Source organism: Mastomys coucha, chromosome X (genome assembly GCF_008632895.1).
Source record: "Mastomys coucha isolate ucsf_1 chromosome X, UCSF_Mcou_1, whole genome shotgun sequence".
NCBI lineage: Eukaryota > Metazoa > Chordata > Mammalia > Rodentia > Muridae > Mastomys > Mastomys coucha.
This window is the reverse complement of record NC_045030.1, coordinates 153,418,978-153,437,460: the sequence shown is the minus strand read 5'-3', so window position 1 is coordinate 153,437,460 and position 18,483 is coordinate 153,418,978. Positions and strand designations below refer to the sequence as shown.

Sequence of the window (18,483 nt, the reverse complement as noted above, 5' to 3'; positions counted from 1 at the left end):
TCAACAATGGCAAATGGAGCCTTCTCTTGTGTGAAAACCACTTGGTTGCATCAGTTTTTGACCAGTGATATGCTTTCCTTTAACAAGATTCACACTGAAAGAGAGTTTTTGAGTCTGAGTTACTTCACTCAGGATGATATTTTCTAGTTCCATGAGTAAAATGTAGTGTTATAGAGACAGAGAGATGGCTCAGCCATTAAAGGCTAGGATCACAACCAAAATGCAGTGCTATAATAGAGATACATACAAGGAGGCACATGTGCATGAATAAATACTTGATTAGGCTTTGTCTGAATCAGAGAAAATTATCAATGTGTTGATTATTCTTTCTAAACAAGCAAAGATGTATAGAGGGAGGCAGCCAAGAGCACTAGCCTGCAATGTAGGTTTACTCTCCAGAAAGAGGAATGGGCAAGTATCAGGTAGGGGGTGTCTCAAAAGCCACTGCTGTAAGAAAACCACCAGGGAGCTCTTGGCCAAAATTTGCATACTGGATGAGTTCTACTTTTGCCAAAATCAGCCATTAATAGGGAACAGCCTAGGTAAAACATGACCAACATGATCCAAAAGGGCAGCTATTGATTCTATCACTGGAGGAGGTTTTTGCTATAACAATCAAGGAGGTAGACAAAAAAGACAGAAGGACATGAAGGTGCAGGGGAGCGTTTGAGCAAAGCTCAAGTATGGAGTCCAGGATACAGCCAAATGATGGATGATCTGGGGCAAGGTGACCAAAGGTGGCAAGGGAATAACCTTTCTGAAGGCTGACTTTGGACTTAGTCCTGTGGGTCATGAGCCACCAGAGGATGCCACACGGACCCTCTGTGGATTTAGACAAAGACATAATTGGTTATGGTGACAAAATGAGACAGGACCATTGAAGGGAAACACATGAGGTAAGGGGTAGTTTGGGGAGGCCAATACAGGATTTAGGGAGTAAAATATTTTGTTTTCCTTAAATATGACATCAGAATAGAAGAAGTGGAATGTGGCTATGACATCAGAAGATCTGTGGCGTAGCAAAGAGGATTAGGATAAAACAGCAAGTGCAAAGTTGCCCTTAGCCAAGGTGTTAGTTAATGGAGATAATGTCTTACTCTATCTCAGGGCGACTTGCATCTTACTATGTAGACCAGGTTAACATGGAACTGTTCTTGATTTTCCTGCCTCAAATGCCAGAGTATTGAGTTCACACGTACAAACCATTATGCCTGGCGTCATTATTCATCCAGTTTCTCACTATATAGCCCAGACTAGCCTGGAACTCACTATATAGTCCAGGTGACATTAAACTCATGTTGAATCTTTTTCCTCAGCCCTCCAAGCCTCTAAAAATGTGAGCTATCATATCTAGATTCCTAGGATAGTTGTGACCAACACAATGGGAATGTACTCTGTGCAGTCTGACATGGTAGCTATCAACTACATATGACTAGTATGTTATGGAAATGTGGTTAGTGACACAAAAAATGAATCTTTAAATTATTTTCAGTTAATTTCAACCACTTTAAGTTATACATTAGTCAGCATTGATAAAGACAAACAGGCCAGTGGGGTACATATAAAAGCTTTGGCTTCCAGAGCTAAAATGAAAGGGGGAAACTGCTCAGTCAATTGCAAAGTTGGGCAAGATGAAAATACATCTCCTGTGTATTTGTACTGTGAGGAAATCCCAGTGCCCCGGAAGGAAACTTCTGGTGTTACAATATCCCCTACAGGCTGTTGCTGCTGTGACTAACACAGGGAGCGGTGTTGGCAGGGGATGCTCCTTCTAAGAATCTATAACTAAGTACAGAAAGATTTAACATGGTACTGTTTATTAAGCTCTCGTGTCATTCTGCTCTATGATGCTGGGCTGGTATCTCCAGGCCTCCTTACCTGCAGCTTTCTGCTAGGCTCTGTAACTAGAAGGCAAGGCACTAGAGAGACTTTGGAAGAGCGGATGGAGACTTCCTCTTCCCTGTATGCTTGTTGTTCCTGTGAGCAGGCTTTGATGTGGACCCTTAATTGACTATAATATCCAGGGTTTTTTTTTATCACTATATACTCCTAGAATCTGCTTCCTATCCCGCTGAGGTATTTATGCCAGCCTAAGCACATATGTTCCCTCCTCAAAATTCTAATCCTACCTTACCATCTGTGCACTTCTACCCTTATGAAGGCCTCCTGATATCTTAGTCTCGTTTCTGCCTTTTTTATTTCAGTGCTCAGAAAATGCTCTATGAAAACAATTGGAGTGGTTTATATTTTTCTGCCTGGACCACAGCTCACATTTAAAAGTGTATGTATATATTCATTGTACATAGTAATTGGTTTCATATTCATACAATTACTTCATATACTTCAAGCATATTCACACCTTTCTTCTCCCCACTTTTCCTATTTCCATTCATTTCTCCAGATACAATCTGTCTCCTACTTTTGTGTCATATTTAGATGTGATTTAAGAATCTATATAAGGTAAGGATCCACTAATGCAAGAAAACATACACTCTGTCTTACTTATTTTGTTTATAGAGAAGGGTATATTGAAGATTTGGAGGGAGGGGAAGGAGGTGTGAATGGTGTTATAATCTCAAAAATAAAATAATTTGTAAAAAGAACATGAGAATAAATTTGTATTATGTAGAACTCAAAAATTGTATTAAACCAAACAATGATGGCTAACTGACCCCAAATGATTATCTACTTTAGCATAAACTTTTCATAATTGAAGCCTACTTATTTTAATCACTTTAAAATAAATATCTTTATATGAGGCTATAGTGAGTATCAACCATTATAAAGGTAAGAACTCAATAAGGACATCATATTATTTATTGCTGTATAATAAGTTACTCCCAAATTTAGCAGCTTAAAACAATATATTTGTATATGGGGTACAGCTCAGTAGTAGCATTTTTGCTTAACATACATAAGGTTCTGGGGTCTGTCCTTAACATAACCAAAAAAGGTCCTTATGATCTCTTATAAGATTGAAGGGTAGAAGCCCAGAAGCAGCCAGCTAAGCAGCAGGCAGTCTCCTATGAGACTGCAGTCCAGATGTGGGTTGTGGCTACAGGATTTAAATGTTAAACTAAAGAAGCTAGGTCCACTTTGAAGCTCCTTCATTCGGACTTGGATGAGTAGGAAGCTTCCTAACTTCAGTCTCTTATCGCATGGCATCTTCTAGAGAACTAACTGCGCAAGACAATTTCTATCAGTGAGAATCATCTGATAGAAGGCAGTAGACACTTTGCTGCCATTCTTACCTCTCACTTTTCCATTCACTGGAAATAAGTCACTATATCCAGTCCATAATCAACTGTAATGAAGGCCTACCACTACATCTGACTTCTGGTCAGTATTTGATAGCCTATAAATAATTTCCATGTAGTACTATGTATATGACTTTCATAATTCTGTAAGATTGGACAAGGAAGGTGTCATCTACTGTTATTCCACATTTTACACAGGAGGGAGCTGGAGTTTAGAGAAACTAAAGGAGTTAAAGTAGAACCCAGGTCTATCCTGAGTTTAGAACCTGATATCGCTGAATTATATAACAAATCAAAACATATTACTGAAGAAAAAAAAGCTGTCTGATTATAAAAAAAAATGGCCCACACAGGGCTTCAAAGACACAGTATTCCCTCTTTCCCTCATACCTGGAAGAGACAGAGCATTGGTGGAAACCTGGGCATTCCATTTGATTTACTACTGTATTCACAGGCAAGAATCTGCTCACATGGAACAGCGACAGAGAGACCATACAAGTACTTCAGATAAAGGACCACCCCAGTGATATGTGTGTAGGTGTGTGTCAGTTTTACCAAAGGCTGAACTTTGGAGAAAACCACTGAATGGCACTGTGATGCATTTGAACCATGCACAAATCTAGGAAAAACTGCCTTGTCCTGCACCTGGCTCTCTTTGAGGCCTTGCCTCATCCGTCCCAGCCCTCAGACACCTGCTTTTGTCCAGGGGGTGGTATAGAATTCACAACAAAGTATCTCAAAACCCACAGGAGCTGACTCAAGATCTCTTGGGGTGTATTCCACTGGAAGTTTTTGGGTAGTTCTTAAAGCAGGATTTCCACATTTTCAGCAAAGAAAACATGGCAGTAGGTGATTCTTTGACAGAGGAACCAAGCTATGATCTAGGCCTGAGACAGGGACAACAGGAACATATTCTCTAAGGGAGCTTTAAAGTCCTCAGTACAAAAGTTTGGGCCCCTTACTCTAGAGCTTCTCATCCAAGTCAAGGAAGGGGCTCAAAGACTTTCAAGAGGAAAGCAAAAAGATGTGAGGTAGTTAGTGAAGGCAGTTTCTTTTGAGAATGGGGCCAGTTGTTCACTTGGTGCCAAATAAGAAGAGTGAGACTGGGGGAATCCTCATAAGGGTATGGCCCATGGCAACTCAAGCAGTTCGATGGATTCCAGATACCTGCTCTTGAAAAGAGACCACACATGTTAGTATCTCCCATGGGCTTCTTGAGATTTTGTTAGTAGCCCTAATTTCAACTCTTTTATATTAAAAGAGGAGTGAAAAAGAGAAGTATAGTACAACCTTTCATGGTGGTAGAGACAGTCCTAATCATACTGTCCAAATGATAGCCTCTGGTACTGTAAGGTCTGAGGATACACCCTTTTCAATGCTGAGTTGAAGGTAACACAAACATCAGATTCAAGAGGTGGGGCCAGTTATTGCCATGTAGCTTTTGGGTATTTTTCAAAGAACTACAGAAACAGTCTTCCAGGTTTGAACGGCTCCATGGAAAGAAAAAGAGCAATAAATACAATGTGAAGAATAAGTGGTTGGAGAGCTTCAGGGGACATTCAGCCAATAGCAAGCCCGAACATCCATCCATGACATAGGGGTCACATTCAGGGGATCCAGCAAAAGAAATGCACATCAAACACCATGCCCCAAAGTACAGAGATCTAGATCCAGTTTACAATGGTGTTAACAAAGATACAACCTGCCAATTCCCTTTGTTTGCCTTTTTGAAGTTGGTTAGTTAGGAAAGAGTTGAGAAAAGCTAACACTCCTGACTATAGAGGCCACTGTCCACCAAACACTACAGCAGCCAGGGAGAGGGGCAAGTGAGTTAGTACCACGAATATGAACCAGAGCACTGGTGAGTACACAGCCTAGATCTTTCCATCATCCACTTTGACCTGCTGTTCCTACAAGTTTCACTGTGATTCTGTCATCCAAAGCAGCTGGGAAAGTCATAGGACAAACTTTAAAACTGCTCTGGGCTAAATGTAAGGAACAGTAGGAGATAAAACCTTTATGACACTTTTTGTGTCTCACAGGTTCAACAGCTTAATTCCATATGGAAACTCAGTTCTCTCAAAAAGCACTCTTCAGCTCTAAAGGCTTATATACTCTAAATGCAAATTCATATTGATTATATTTATTTAACAAATACTTTAATTTCACCTGCTATAATACAGGTGCTTATCAAAATAGTTCAAGATTGATCCACTTCATCTTTAGTAAACCCCTCAATGTCTGTTTTGTGAGCATTTCCATTTGTTGTGTAACAGTTTCTAAGAGATGAACTCTCCATTTTTGTGGGAAACTTGTTAAAACAGGATGTTTATAGGGAGGTGAAACAACTGGGCATTCTAAGGGGAGGCAAAATACTGCATGGAAGCTCCTTATGACTGGAAGTACACAGCTCAAAATATGTTCAGGAAGTCCATGAAACTGACTAGATTCTCTAGTTACTCTTAAGGAAGGAAGGTCCTAAATAGTAAAGACTGCTGAGACTTACTCTCAGATGAGGCAAGCTGCAAGGAATATTCTCACACTAGTCCAGCTGACTGGAAGAAGCAGAGGTGAAGCAAGGAAGGAGAGGGAGAGGGAAACAGAGAGGGGGAGCGGGGGGAGAGGGAGAGGGTGAGTCAGTCAGTCAGTCAGTCCATAGTCTGTCATGGACTCCTCTATCTGGGGTGAATAGACGTGTGTTGTATCTCTTGTGGAAAAGTTTGTCATACAACACCATTTTACTCAATAGAAATCTGAGGCATAGATAGACAGATCGATAGTAATTTACATGTCTAAAGTGACACAGCATGTGGTTGAACCAGAAATTGGAACTGTTCATCCTAATTGGAAGATGTATATAGCTTACATCAAACAAAAGTTCCTGTTCTGGTTCTAATCCTAAGTATGTGTGTAAGTGGGATATAAAGACAAACAGCCATACAAAGGTTCCAGTGTGAGTGATCACAGAACAACCTATTATCATTCATACCTTGGGAGAGTATTTAGATGGAGCAGAATAAAGGCCTGGTACATGCCATAAAGTACAAGCCTTGAAAATATATCACTAAAGAAGGTAAATACTTTAAAAATGTGTACTGCCACATTACATGTTCAGGGCTATCCCAAACATGCAAATCTGCACACATATCAAGTTAATCCAATGATTGTCTGGGATTGAAACCATAACTGACTGAAATGGGGCACAGGGATCTTATAGGGAACAGAAATGTTGAAAAATAGAATTGTGGAAATGGCTGCAGGATATGGTAAATTTACCATAAACCATTGAATTATGCATTTCAAGTGGTGCTCTATCTCCATGAAGTGTTGAGCCTACTACAACAAGGACAAGAAGGCTTGGTGTGTGGTTCCTAAATAGAGCACTCATATGGCATGTACAAGGTCCTGGTTCCAGCCCAACACTGTTCAAAATTGTGTTTTGTTGTTGGGATTAGTTTATCATACCTATGGCAAAAGCCCTTCATCATAGGAACATAGGAAGAGAGGGATCTAGAACATGCAACTGGCTGAAATTATTATTTTTCCTAACAAGGTTCAGATAATCTTAGAGCATCTATGAGGCAAAGTTCTACCATTATCTACCATAGCCAGAGTTCTGTACCAGCTAGCTGAGGCTTCTTTACAGAACTGTTCTGTGTTGTAAAGAGTAATTATATAGGAGCCTTTCTTCACCAAAATGAGATTCCCTTATTAACCCTTAAACATTCCTGCATTATTTTGCAATGCAAAATTCATGCCTTCTTAAGCCAATTACTTAGGAAATGTGATGTGCAATAATGTATTTTCCATGTAATATCTTTCTCCTCAGGGATACTAATTATGATATCAATTGTTGGTGTTTTATGATTTTGAAATAAATTCCTGCCATATCAGAGCCTCTCTTGCTACATAGAGTCAAGCTAACTGGTAGCTTCCAAAGAGGAAGGTATAAGCCATTTTCTTCTGTGTTTTAAAAGATTTATTTATTTATTTTTATGTATATGAGTACACCGTCACTGACTTTAGACACACCAGAAGAGGATTTCGGATCCCATTATAGATGGTTGTGAGCCACCATGTAGATTCTGGGAATTGAACTCAGGATCTCTGGAAGAGAAGCCAGTGCTCTTAACTGCTGAGCCATCTCTCGAGCCTGTATAAGTCATTTTCAATTAAAGTTGTAAAATGCAGAGAGAAAAGGGGGTAGTCTAATATACATATTCATATATAAATATGGACATTTATATTTATATGAGAACTTCAACATCTTCTTTATATGGGAAACACTAAGTCCTGGTGTAGCCTTGTCCCATTTTAAGACACATGTACCTCTACTGGCCGTACAACTAAAAATTGTTTTTTTTAATAGATTCATATTTCTTTTGATGGGGAGCATGCTTCCACTGTAGGTTCCCAGGGATTAATAAACAACATTCTCTTCTTAAAGAAAATTCTTTTAAATTTGGAACATTATTTACCATAAATAAGGCCAAATTTGTCCATTGTACAACTTTGGCCATTTCAAGGACAGAACGAGCACCTGCCATCTATACTTTATTCCAGAACTATAAGGTTATGAGAGCTGTTTCACAGGTCTACCCAGCATGCCCTTTGTGATCGTCATGTTCCTCTTTAGGAGACCACAATCTTATTAAAAATCAGCACCTCTTTCTAGGGATCAAAGTTTTAGCTATAGTTGCTTTTAAGCAGGAATTTCAAAAAGCCACAGGTAGCTTGTGAGAGGCCTTCTACCTACTGCTCTGGTAAATGGAAAACCAGCTGGTAATTTATATCACCTTTGAATCCAGTCCCTGTCAATATTCAGTGTTTCATCACCATCAGGTGGACAAGAAAATGCAGTTCTTCAAACTCACATAAAATATCCTATTTCCCCAAAAGAATTAGCCTCCCTTGGAAACATAATCATATCAAAATGCAAAGGGTTAGAATTCACTATGGTAAAGAGCTATCTTTATGACAGACCAATAAAATGTCTTAGTAAGTTACAAAAAATTACCCAAGATTTTGACTGGTGTGCTATCAACTGTAAAGATATACTGCCATTTTACTGAGTAAGAACTCTTAGGATATTTCAGCATAATTCTTTCTCTATCTGACTTGTAAAAAGCTAAGAGGAAAGTAAGGTAATATTGGTGTCACAGATAGCTATATCAGATAAACATCTCACTATAACAACATTAAAACACTTTAAAGTCAAGGACAATATTTCATCTGCATTACGAACCAAAATAGATAAAGCTTGAAACAATCATCCCAAGTGAGGTAACTCAGACCCCAATAGACAAATAGTGTGTTTTCTCTCATATGTGGATGTAAACATTTAAAATTTAAATATGTGTGTTTTAGTCTGAAAAGCCACAGAAGTTAGGTAGCTAGTAAGTGACCAGGAGGAAGACAGGATCTATCTTCCAAGGAAGGGGAAACAGAGTATAGTGTTACAAAAAAAATATAAAGGGGAAACTAGAATAAGGAGGATTAAGTGTGGAAGGGGATGGAAGGAAAGAGTAAAGGACATGATATGGGTGTGGATAATTAACACTAAAGCCTTTGTAAAAGTCATATGGAAACTTGCTTCTGTTGAAGCTTCCTAAAATATATCTACATATGAAAGGAAGTTAAATGGAGTCATTATATAATGGGAGAGATGCTCCAACTAGCCATTCTATGCCATCAAGTAAAAGTGCCACAGCTAGGAATAAGTTCCATCTTGTTGGGACATTACCCAAATCCCAAACACCACTGGTATCCTCAAGGTTACTGATTATTTTCCATAACCTGATAGAAGTCCCTAGTGCTAAAGACACAAGATACTTAGACACTGAACATGGAGAAATTGATCTGCTGCTCAACCAGAAGTTTTACCCCTATTGATTAGTGTTCATGATGTTGGAAAGTACATTGTACAATAGTAGAGGAGAAAAGCAAGCATCAATATCACCCAGCTATAAACCCTGTCACCTAGGACAGTGACCAACCCTGCAAAATATACTTGTACAATAGTGGCATAAATGTTATAGGAGTAACCAACCTCTTTCCCAATTGGATTTAAGCCCTACTCCATGAGATGAAAACCGTACCTGATACTGCTAAAGTACCAAGAACCTGAGAAACCAGATTAGTTCATAGGCCTAGGGAAAAACTTGTAACTAGTATTATGCTAAAGAGGCAGTTCTCAACCTGTGGGTCATGACCCTTTGAAGGTCACATATCAGTGATGGATGACTCCAAGGAAAAAGTATCTTTCAGACACAATAGAACTGATACATATATGAACTCACAGAGGCTGTGACAATATGCCTAAGACCCACACAAGTTCAAAGCACACAAAAGTCCCAACACTGAGAAGAGGCAAAGTCCCACCCTAACCAAGAAACTATTTGTAGTAGATACCTAGCTGGGAGAGGGAAAAACCTTATATTGTTATTTGATATATCACCTACAATTCCAGGGCAGGCAGGCCCCATGCCCAAGAGTAATTGTGAATATGAAACAGACTCCTGTTTTTTGCACTTTTTGTTTTGCTTTTTTTGTCTTAATAGATTTCTTTTAAGATGGTTGGTTATTTATTTATTTATTTATTATTTTATTTATTAAGATCACAAATGTTACCCCCTCCCTGTCCCCCTAGCAGAGTTCTTCCTCCATCCACTTTGCATCTGGAAGGATGCCATCTCCCACATATCCCCCAGCCCTAGGGCATCAGGTCTCAATAGGATTAGGCACATCCTCTCCACTGAGACCAGACATGGCAGCCCTCTGCTACATGTATGCTGGGGGCCTTGGACCAGCCCGTGTATGCTCTTTGGTTGGTGGCCCAGTCTCTGGGAGTTCATTTTTAAAAACATGCACACAGAAAAGGAGGAGGTAGAAAAAGAGGGTAGAAAAAAGGGATGGAGGGAAAGAGAGAACATGAAGTTGGGTGGGTAGGGTGGTGGGAAGGATCTTAGAGGAGTTGGGGAGCAGAAAGAGTATAATCAAACTATATTCTATGGAATTCTATAAATATTCTATAAAATATTACATTCTAAAATATTAAATAAATTTAGAAAAATCAAAATGATACTATATTGAGAAGGTAACCAATAAGTAGTTCTCAGATGGCCACAGATTGAGGAGAAAGCTTAGATCCAAGATGGCACAACATAACCAGCCATGCTCTGCTTACCTGTAAAGGTCTCGGTGCATGGGTTAATTCCTGCAAGGCGTTTAGAGGTTCCAAAATCAGAGATTTTTACCACTCCACTATAGGTGTTCACCAGAACATTATCACCCTTTAGAAAAAGAACAGCATTGAGTGTATAAAGGAACATTTAAATGAACCAGCACCCTATAGTGTGGGACCCTGAAAAACTCTACAAAGAATGGACCTCACATGGGTTGGGGCTGTCTTGATAAGCTGTCTCCCTCTGTGAGTGGACTATTCAGCCACACTACAGTGACATCTTAGAAAAACACCACCTTGGTTACTTAGAGATCCCATACCTTTATGTCTCTGTGCACTATCTGGTTTTCATGGAGATACTTCAGGCCTTCCAGGATCTGTCTGGTATAAAACTTGATAGTGGGTTCCTTCATGGGTCCCCATTTAGATCGCAAGAGAGCAGAAAGGCTTCCTAGAAAGTGACACAGCAAAACCATACCAAGAAATAAATAAAAAACAAAACAAAACAAACAAACAAAAACTCACCAGGATATAAAGATTCGTTTGTAAGGCATGAGGGAAGTAAAGTGATAGTTCTAACCTAATACTGGTATTCAGATTATCATTGTTCAAATAAAATATCATAAGATTATTATTTCAATGTACATACTTATTTTACCCAGCTGCTCACTGCCAAGCACTTTTCCAGAAGCTATTACATATATGATCTCATTTAACCCACCCAATGAGATATAGGCCTATTTAATATTCCAATGATGCTTACTTCAAGTATTATAGTAATTACTACTCTAACAGTATATTTACTTAACCATAAAACTGAGGTTCCAGAGTCTTAATAGCTGGACCCATTCAAACTACCAGTTCTGGGCTGGAGAGATGGCTCAATTGTTAAAGGCTAGTCTCACAACCAAACTACCAGTTCTAGATCCAAAGAATTCTTACTTCCAATGCCCTATTGCCTACATGTAGGGACTTTATATACAAAGCACTAGTATTTGGTTTTATTATCCACTCGTTATTTTCCAACATCTCTCTTTTTTTTAAGATTTATTTATTATATGTAAGTATACTGTAGCTGTCTTCAGACACCCCAGAAGAGTGCATCAGATCTCATTACAGATTGTTGTGAGCTACCATGTGGTCGCTGGGATTTGAACTCAGGACCTTTGGAAGAGCAGTGGGTGCTCTTAACCTCTGGGTCATCTCCCCAGCCCTGCAACATCTCTTTAAAAGAAACTGTGCTCACTGTTATATGAAAGGGTTAGGGATACTAGATATAAAAAGGTTTAAAGGGTGTTGAAGTTTGGATGTCATTGGCCTTCATAGACCCATAGGAAGTAGCACTATTAGGAGGTGTGACCTTGTTGAAGGAAATGTGTTACTGTGGAGGCAGGCTTTGGGGTCTCATAAATGCTCAAGCCATGCCCAGTAGGACAGTCTCCTTCTTCTGCCTGTGGATCAAGATGTAGAACTCTCAGCTCTTTCTTCAGTACCATGTCTGCCTGCATGCTGCCCCCACTTTGATGATAATGGATTGAACCTCCAAAACTGTAAGCCAGCCCCAAATTAAATATTTTCCTTTATAACCATGGTCATGTTGTCTTTTCACAGCAAAAAACCTCTAACTGACAAAGGGGATAGGCATAGAGAGACAGAGGAAAGGCAGGAATGGTAAGAGTGTTTATCAAAACTAAGGGTGCATAAAAAAACTGTATAAACTAGGCAGTGGTCACACATACCTTTAATCCCAGCACTAAGGAGGTAGAGGCAGGAGAATGTCTTAGTTTGAGGCCAGCCTAGTTTACAGAGTAAGTTCTAGGACAGCCAGGGATACACAGAGAAAATGTGTCTTGAAAAACAAAGTAAAAAAGCCATATAAGAAGTCCATTATTTTGTAAACTATTTTAATAATACAACATCATCATAAACAACAACAATAATAGTTATATATGTAGTAACTATTATTATTATTATATAATAATACTATTAATATACTACTACTAATAACTATTATTATTATATATAATAGTTATATATATATATGTTTTCCAAGACAGGGTTTCTCTGAGTAGCCCTGGCTGTCCTGGAACTCACTCTGTAGACCAGGCTGGCATCGAACTCAGAAATCCACCTGCCTCTGCCTCCCAAGTGCTGGGATTAAAGGCATGCAGTGTGTGCCACCACTGCTTGGACAGTAATAAAATATTTAAAGGGAGGTATCTTGCAAGAGTGGATAATACTGCTCCCAGAAGCCATATATTTTTATAAATTATTTTTATTTTATGGGTATGTGTTTTTGTCTGATTTTGGGCCCGTGTGTGCACCATGTGCATGCAGGAGCCTCCAGATATAAAAAGAGAGTCTCAGATCCTTTGAAACCGAAGTTACAGGCATTTGTGAACCATTATGTACATTCTGGGGGCAGTAGGTAACCACTAAGCCATCTTTACAGCTCAAGCTATAGGTTTTAAAATGAAAATCTCAGTGCAAGGTGTGGGATACTTTCCTTTGAATTTCTGACCAGCAAGGGCCCAAAGGCTTAAAACAATATAGGCTATTGCCATTGCCCTTGGTTGCCCAACAGAACTAGTTAGTAGAAATATTGCTGAATACAACATTGTTTATAGGACACAGAGAAATCAAGCTGGAACTGACCAGGGAGCTTCCTCTCTGCTGGCTACTTTTCATAGGTTTGTAAAGTTCTATGTACCCTGGTAGTGTAGAAAGGTTATCAATGGTACACAGTGGTTCAACCATAAATATTCCAATATTGACCAAGCTATCAAGATGTACTCACTGAGGCAATAGTGGCATAAAGCTATAGAGGATAACTAACCATTTTCTGTTGGATTTTAGTTCTATTGCCCAAGAGGGAATACATACCTGGTATTGTGAATCAACTGTTCAAAAGCCTATGACTGGGGAGATCATAGGCTCTAGAGAAGAATCTATTACTGTTGTATAGCTAGTACACATGTTAAATTGTCTCTAAATATTTGTGTTTATATCTACAGTCTAGTGCTACTTCCAGACCTAGTCAATGAAGCCTTTTGGTAGTAGGCAATAGTTAATGCAGGCTCACAACGGGTCAAAGTACTGAGAATAAAGTATTGTTAAATGCTGAGTTTTAAATGGGGCACCTTTATCACTATTCTTGAAGGATAAGAGACCATTACAGATGAGACAGTAGAAATAATCTGAGCCAGAAAATGGGGAGGAATGCTAAGAAACATTGTCATTTGGATATGACATGGATGTTACAATTATAAACACAGAGCAACTTAAAGTACCCTGCATATGAGCTACACATGATTGGGTCCTCAATATTTCATCATGGATAGGAGAAGGCTAATGAGGCTATTAGCAGTTAATAGTTTTAGAGGTGATTTTCTTTGGTGGTGTAGACACTGATATGTTTCCCATGCTCCAGTTAAAACAAAACCAAACCCTAACCATGTTCATATAAGCAACTCTATTTGAACCCAGTGGGTCACAAAAAAAAAATATGAAAAAAAAAAACTAGTTGGGAAGAAGAGGGGTTAGCAGGAGCAAGAAAGGAACAACAGAGGGTAATAATAAAATAATAATACACTATATATGTGGAAAATTATAAAAAAAAGTTCCAGTGTCCCTTTTCCATCCTTTTCCAAATCACCTCCATACTCCTAGACTGTGAAGATCAGAGCTCCAGGCCAGAGATTTTGCTCTCTCCAGTTCTGTCTCCAATGTTAGCACTCAGTAGACAGTGAGCATTTTAGGCTGAATAAACAAGCCAGAAACAAACTGTTTGTGTGGCATTTGCAATGTTGTATACAACTTTTCTAAGAAGCCAATGTTTTCCAATCTCTAAAAGGTCTGGGTTTTGTTAAATGGTAAGGCAATCGACGATATCCAGACTGTATGTTCATGAATGATTTTCAGATTGTGAGATCAGAAGAGAGCAGCTACTTACCTCCAGGCACCTGCTCCATAAATATCTTAATGTAGCCATTCTCTGAAATAGAGCCAAGGTACTGGACGATGTTGCGATGCTTGAGATACTTGTGCAGAGCTATTTCTTCATGCAGAGGCTGAGAGTACCTATTGCAGAGAAAAAAAAAAGCCCGAATCACCTGCCAAATACCAGGGCTCTAGGCCCTCATAGTCCCGTAACAGTAACCACCCTACTGGTTCGCTTCTGGAATATCTTCCTCAGTTTCCATGAGAATATTCAACTTCCCATCTGTATAACCTGGGATACAGGCTGAGTATCCCTAATAAAAAATCAATATGATCCAGAATATTTTGAGTTATCAACATGATACCAGTAGAAAATGCTACACCTGACAGTGTGTGATGGGTTACTGTTAAAATGTAGACATAATGAAGTTTTATCTAAAATTACCCTCAGGCTATTTGTACAGGAATTTTGTGTTTAGATTTATGTCCCATGCCCTATACATACTTCATTATGTATATACAAACATTCAAAAATCTGGAAAAAAAATCTTATCTGAGACTCTTTTTGCTTCTTGTAAGATTTTGAGATAAGGAATATTCAATTTGTAACAACACAGCCATGTAGGGCTTCTAGAGGATCAAGGTACCCCAAGTTTCTCAGGCACTGTTATGTGGTAAAAACTCAATTAGGGATTACTATTTCTACTATTACTATTGCTTGCGTATAGATTGTCCAACAAATTTTCATCTCTTTCAACAATCCTCTTCCTCTCATAGAAGGTAGTGGTCTGGAAAATTCTCTCTTAAACTGACTTCTAATCTTACTCTATACACTCAACCCAGAACTATTGAGATGCCCAGTCCTAGCCTCTGGAATTTCAATTTCATTCCCCCTGCCCCACCTCTTTATGAAACACAAATTTCAATTTACCATTTTTCTTCATAGACTCCATGTCAATACCTTAATTTTTAGGTGACAAAAAGGACCTTCCAACCTGGTTAGATGATCCCTTTTAACATTTTTGCCTCATGAGCTTTCACTAGCCCATAGCCTACATTCAACCTTTGTAGGAATTGGTTGCCTTCTCAAAGTACTTTTATTTAACAGCTCTATTTTTCCTTCATAGTCTTCATTTTCTACCAAGGTTATGTCCTACTTATTCCTCAACAAAACTAGATTGAAGATGATATGTTCTCTCAAATCTGTAATAGCTCATTCAGGAAAAGTTATCACTCCTATTTTCTAAAGATAGTTTGTGTACCCTTCTGTAACAGCACTTTTCACCTTAACTCATGGGAACAATATCTGCATTCTCTACCAATGCAGCACCCCAGGGTCAGGACAGTATCCCAGTCACCTTACTTCCTAGCACCAGCCCAGATTCATGAATGAGAAACATGCCAAGTCATTCTCAATTCAGTATAAAGATTTTATGAATTGGACAAAATGATGTTTCAGGCACTTTCTAGCTCAAAACCCCCAGGAACTTCTATGGGCAAGGAAAAGATAGAACAGCTAGTACTACCAATGGAGGTACATGCCAGGAATATCCCCAGATCTATGCAACTGCAACAGCTTATCTATTGCATGAGTAAGAGAATGTTCAATGAGGGGCTCAAGAGACTGGAATGCACATCTTGTTTCTGTATGTCCCTTTGGGAGTCCTTGAATCTTCATCAAACTTGATTTCCATATTGGTAATATGAAGAGATCAGATTAGTTTGTTCAGGTCCTTGTTATAATTCACATACTATACTATCCCAGTGAAAATGAACAAATCAGTGAATAAATGGATGGTCAGACAGTGCTAAAAATCCTGTGTAACCCAGCCTTACACACTGATCGCCTAGATGGATGGAATGTGTGTATATATCCATCAGCACCCAGCACTATAGTGGATGTGCCTGTGGCCATGGATGGTTATTTCGTTTAAGGTCATGGTTACATGTGTAGCTTCTTTACAGAATAATTCAACAGTAGATTTAGTATGGGGTCTAAATTTTAAATGATGTGAACTTAAAGAACATGAAGTTAGGTGAGTAGGGAGGTGGAAAGAATCTGGGAGGACTTCGGAGAGAGGAAGAATATGATAAAAATCTACTGTATGAAAAATTAAAGAAATAAATATTATAATAAAATTGCTGAGTAAGTTGTAATACTGGTGGTTTAAACATAGCCCCTAATCTATGGGTAAGGTTGAAGGGCACAGTTATTAACAAAATTTGTATGGTGAAACTTTTTTTTAACAGCATTTAAGTTCTGTAATGACATATCCAGACAAATCATAGCCATTTTCAATTGTTACAGTGTAAATTTAAATGCACTCAGTCAAAGTTGGAGGTGTAGCTCAGTGGTAGAGTGCTTGCCTAGCATGCTCGAGGACCTGGGTTCTATCCCCAGCACTGAAAAACAAAGAGAAAAAATTTCTCAGTTACATTTTAAAATATTTTCAAAATAGCTGCATAAAAATGTAAAATTTCAGACATAGTTGTGGGTAGAAATACAGTTTTCTTTTGAAATATGACCTTCTGTATTCCATTAACCTCTTAGTGGTCTGCTTTTTCTCAACATATTTATAATATGCAGAGAATAAAAGCATTTAAATAAGAACATTATAAGCTCTGACAACATAAAGTAGCAACATTATTCTGTTAATACAGATTGAATCATTAAATCTTTTTACCATCAGTGGTAGGCCTGGGATATAGAGTGTTGAGATAGCAAATGTAGAATATTGAAGGCAGTCTCAACTTGCCTGATATCTCTCTCTGGAATTTCCTTGATGGCTATTCGTACTTGATTACTGAGATCGCGGCCGGCATACACAACCCCATAGGAGCCTTTCCCCAAGACAACTCTCTCCCCATTTGCATCATGGTCATACTCATACTAAACAAGGTAAAACAACAGGATAAACAAACAAACAAACAAATAAATAAATAACAAAACAATCTTGCCAAAGAGAAACCCAAAAGTTATCTAAGAAGTTTTCAAAACTATAAAGCATTAGTTGAGTGCCAAGCAAAATACAGTTCTTAGGTTATACACTTTTTCATTTAACAATTATTCTCATTTGTTTGTGTGTTTATAGAATGAAAATTAATTAGAATTCAGGAGTAAACAAATAACACTCACCTGTAAATTACCTGGCTCACCTTTTGGAGATTTTTCACCACTTTAATGCTGCGATTTAAAATTTTCTAAGCATGTTATGTACCACAAATAAGTATCTTCCTGCATGGACTCTTATTAACTTGTCAGGAAACAAACCTCTTTCAACAGCCCAGGAAAGAATTAAAAGTTAAAGTTAATATTATCTTGAAATAGAATATATGACATGTTGGGAGGTCCCCCTTCCTTCATAGAGAGCTAGCGCTTGCTGCTAATATTTTACAATTAGGATTGTTAGTCTGTCTCACCAGTCTTATTATTAAAACCTGTTGCAGCCCTGCTGGATATGGTTAGTGCATGCCTATAATTCTAGCACTAGGGAGGTTAAGGTAGGAAGTTCATGAGAGCTCTGGGTTAGCCTGGACTACAGAGGAAAACCTGTCTTAGAAAACAAAAACAAGGCCAGTGAGATGGCCCAGTGGGTAATGGTGCTTACCATCCAAGCCTGGTGACCCAAATTCAACCCTCCAAACCCATAGAAAGGAGAATCAATTCCACAAAGTTATCCTTTGACCTCCACACATGTGGCCCACACAAAGGGTGCACATACATAGTAAGTTGAAAATGACAAAAATAGTAAGCTACTGCATATATTCAAGTTTATTTTTGTTCATAATTAAAACAGAGGTGACAGTAGTCTAAGCAACTCTTATGTAAAACATAGAGAAAGCAATGAATATTTCTGGGGGTTGGCATGCCCCTACTGTTTCTATTTACCCAACATCAATTTATACATTGAATAATGTATATGTTCCTTCCTATATACCTAAAGATGCTCATGTCAATTAACATACAATTAAGATAATTTAGGGGCTTCACTGTCTGACAGAACTAGAAACAAGCCTGCTCCACAGAATTACTTCAGCTTCTCTCTTTGTCACATCTGTTGCCTTTAAAGGCAATCATCTAGTCCACTTCTATAACACACTTTG

At 38.5% G+C, this 18,483-nt stretch overlaps 1 protein-coding gene across 1 annotated transcript in view; it reads right to left on the bottom strand.

Annotated features, from left to right (window-relative positions):
* Map3k15 (mitogen-activated protein kinase kinase kinase 15) overlaps positions 1-18,483 on the bottom strand; it is a 135,287-nt gene that overhangs the window by 9,590 nt on the left and 107,214 nt on the right. Inside the window, exons 15-18 of the mRNA XM_031383342.1 lie at positions 17,136-17,269; positions 14,393-14,520; positions 10,761-10,891; positions 10,444-10,549 (exon numbers count right to left, since the gene is read on the bottom strand). Coding sequence (XP_031239202.1) covers positions 10,444-10,549; positions 10,761-10,891; positions 14,393-14,520; positions 17,136-17,269 — 499 coding nt within the window. The remainder of the gene's footprint in view (positions 1-10,443; positions 10,550-10,760; positions 10,892-14,392; positions 14,521-17,135; positions 17,270-18,483) is intronic.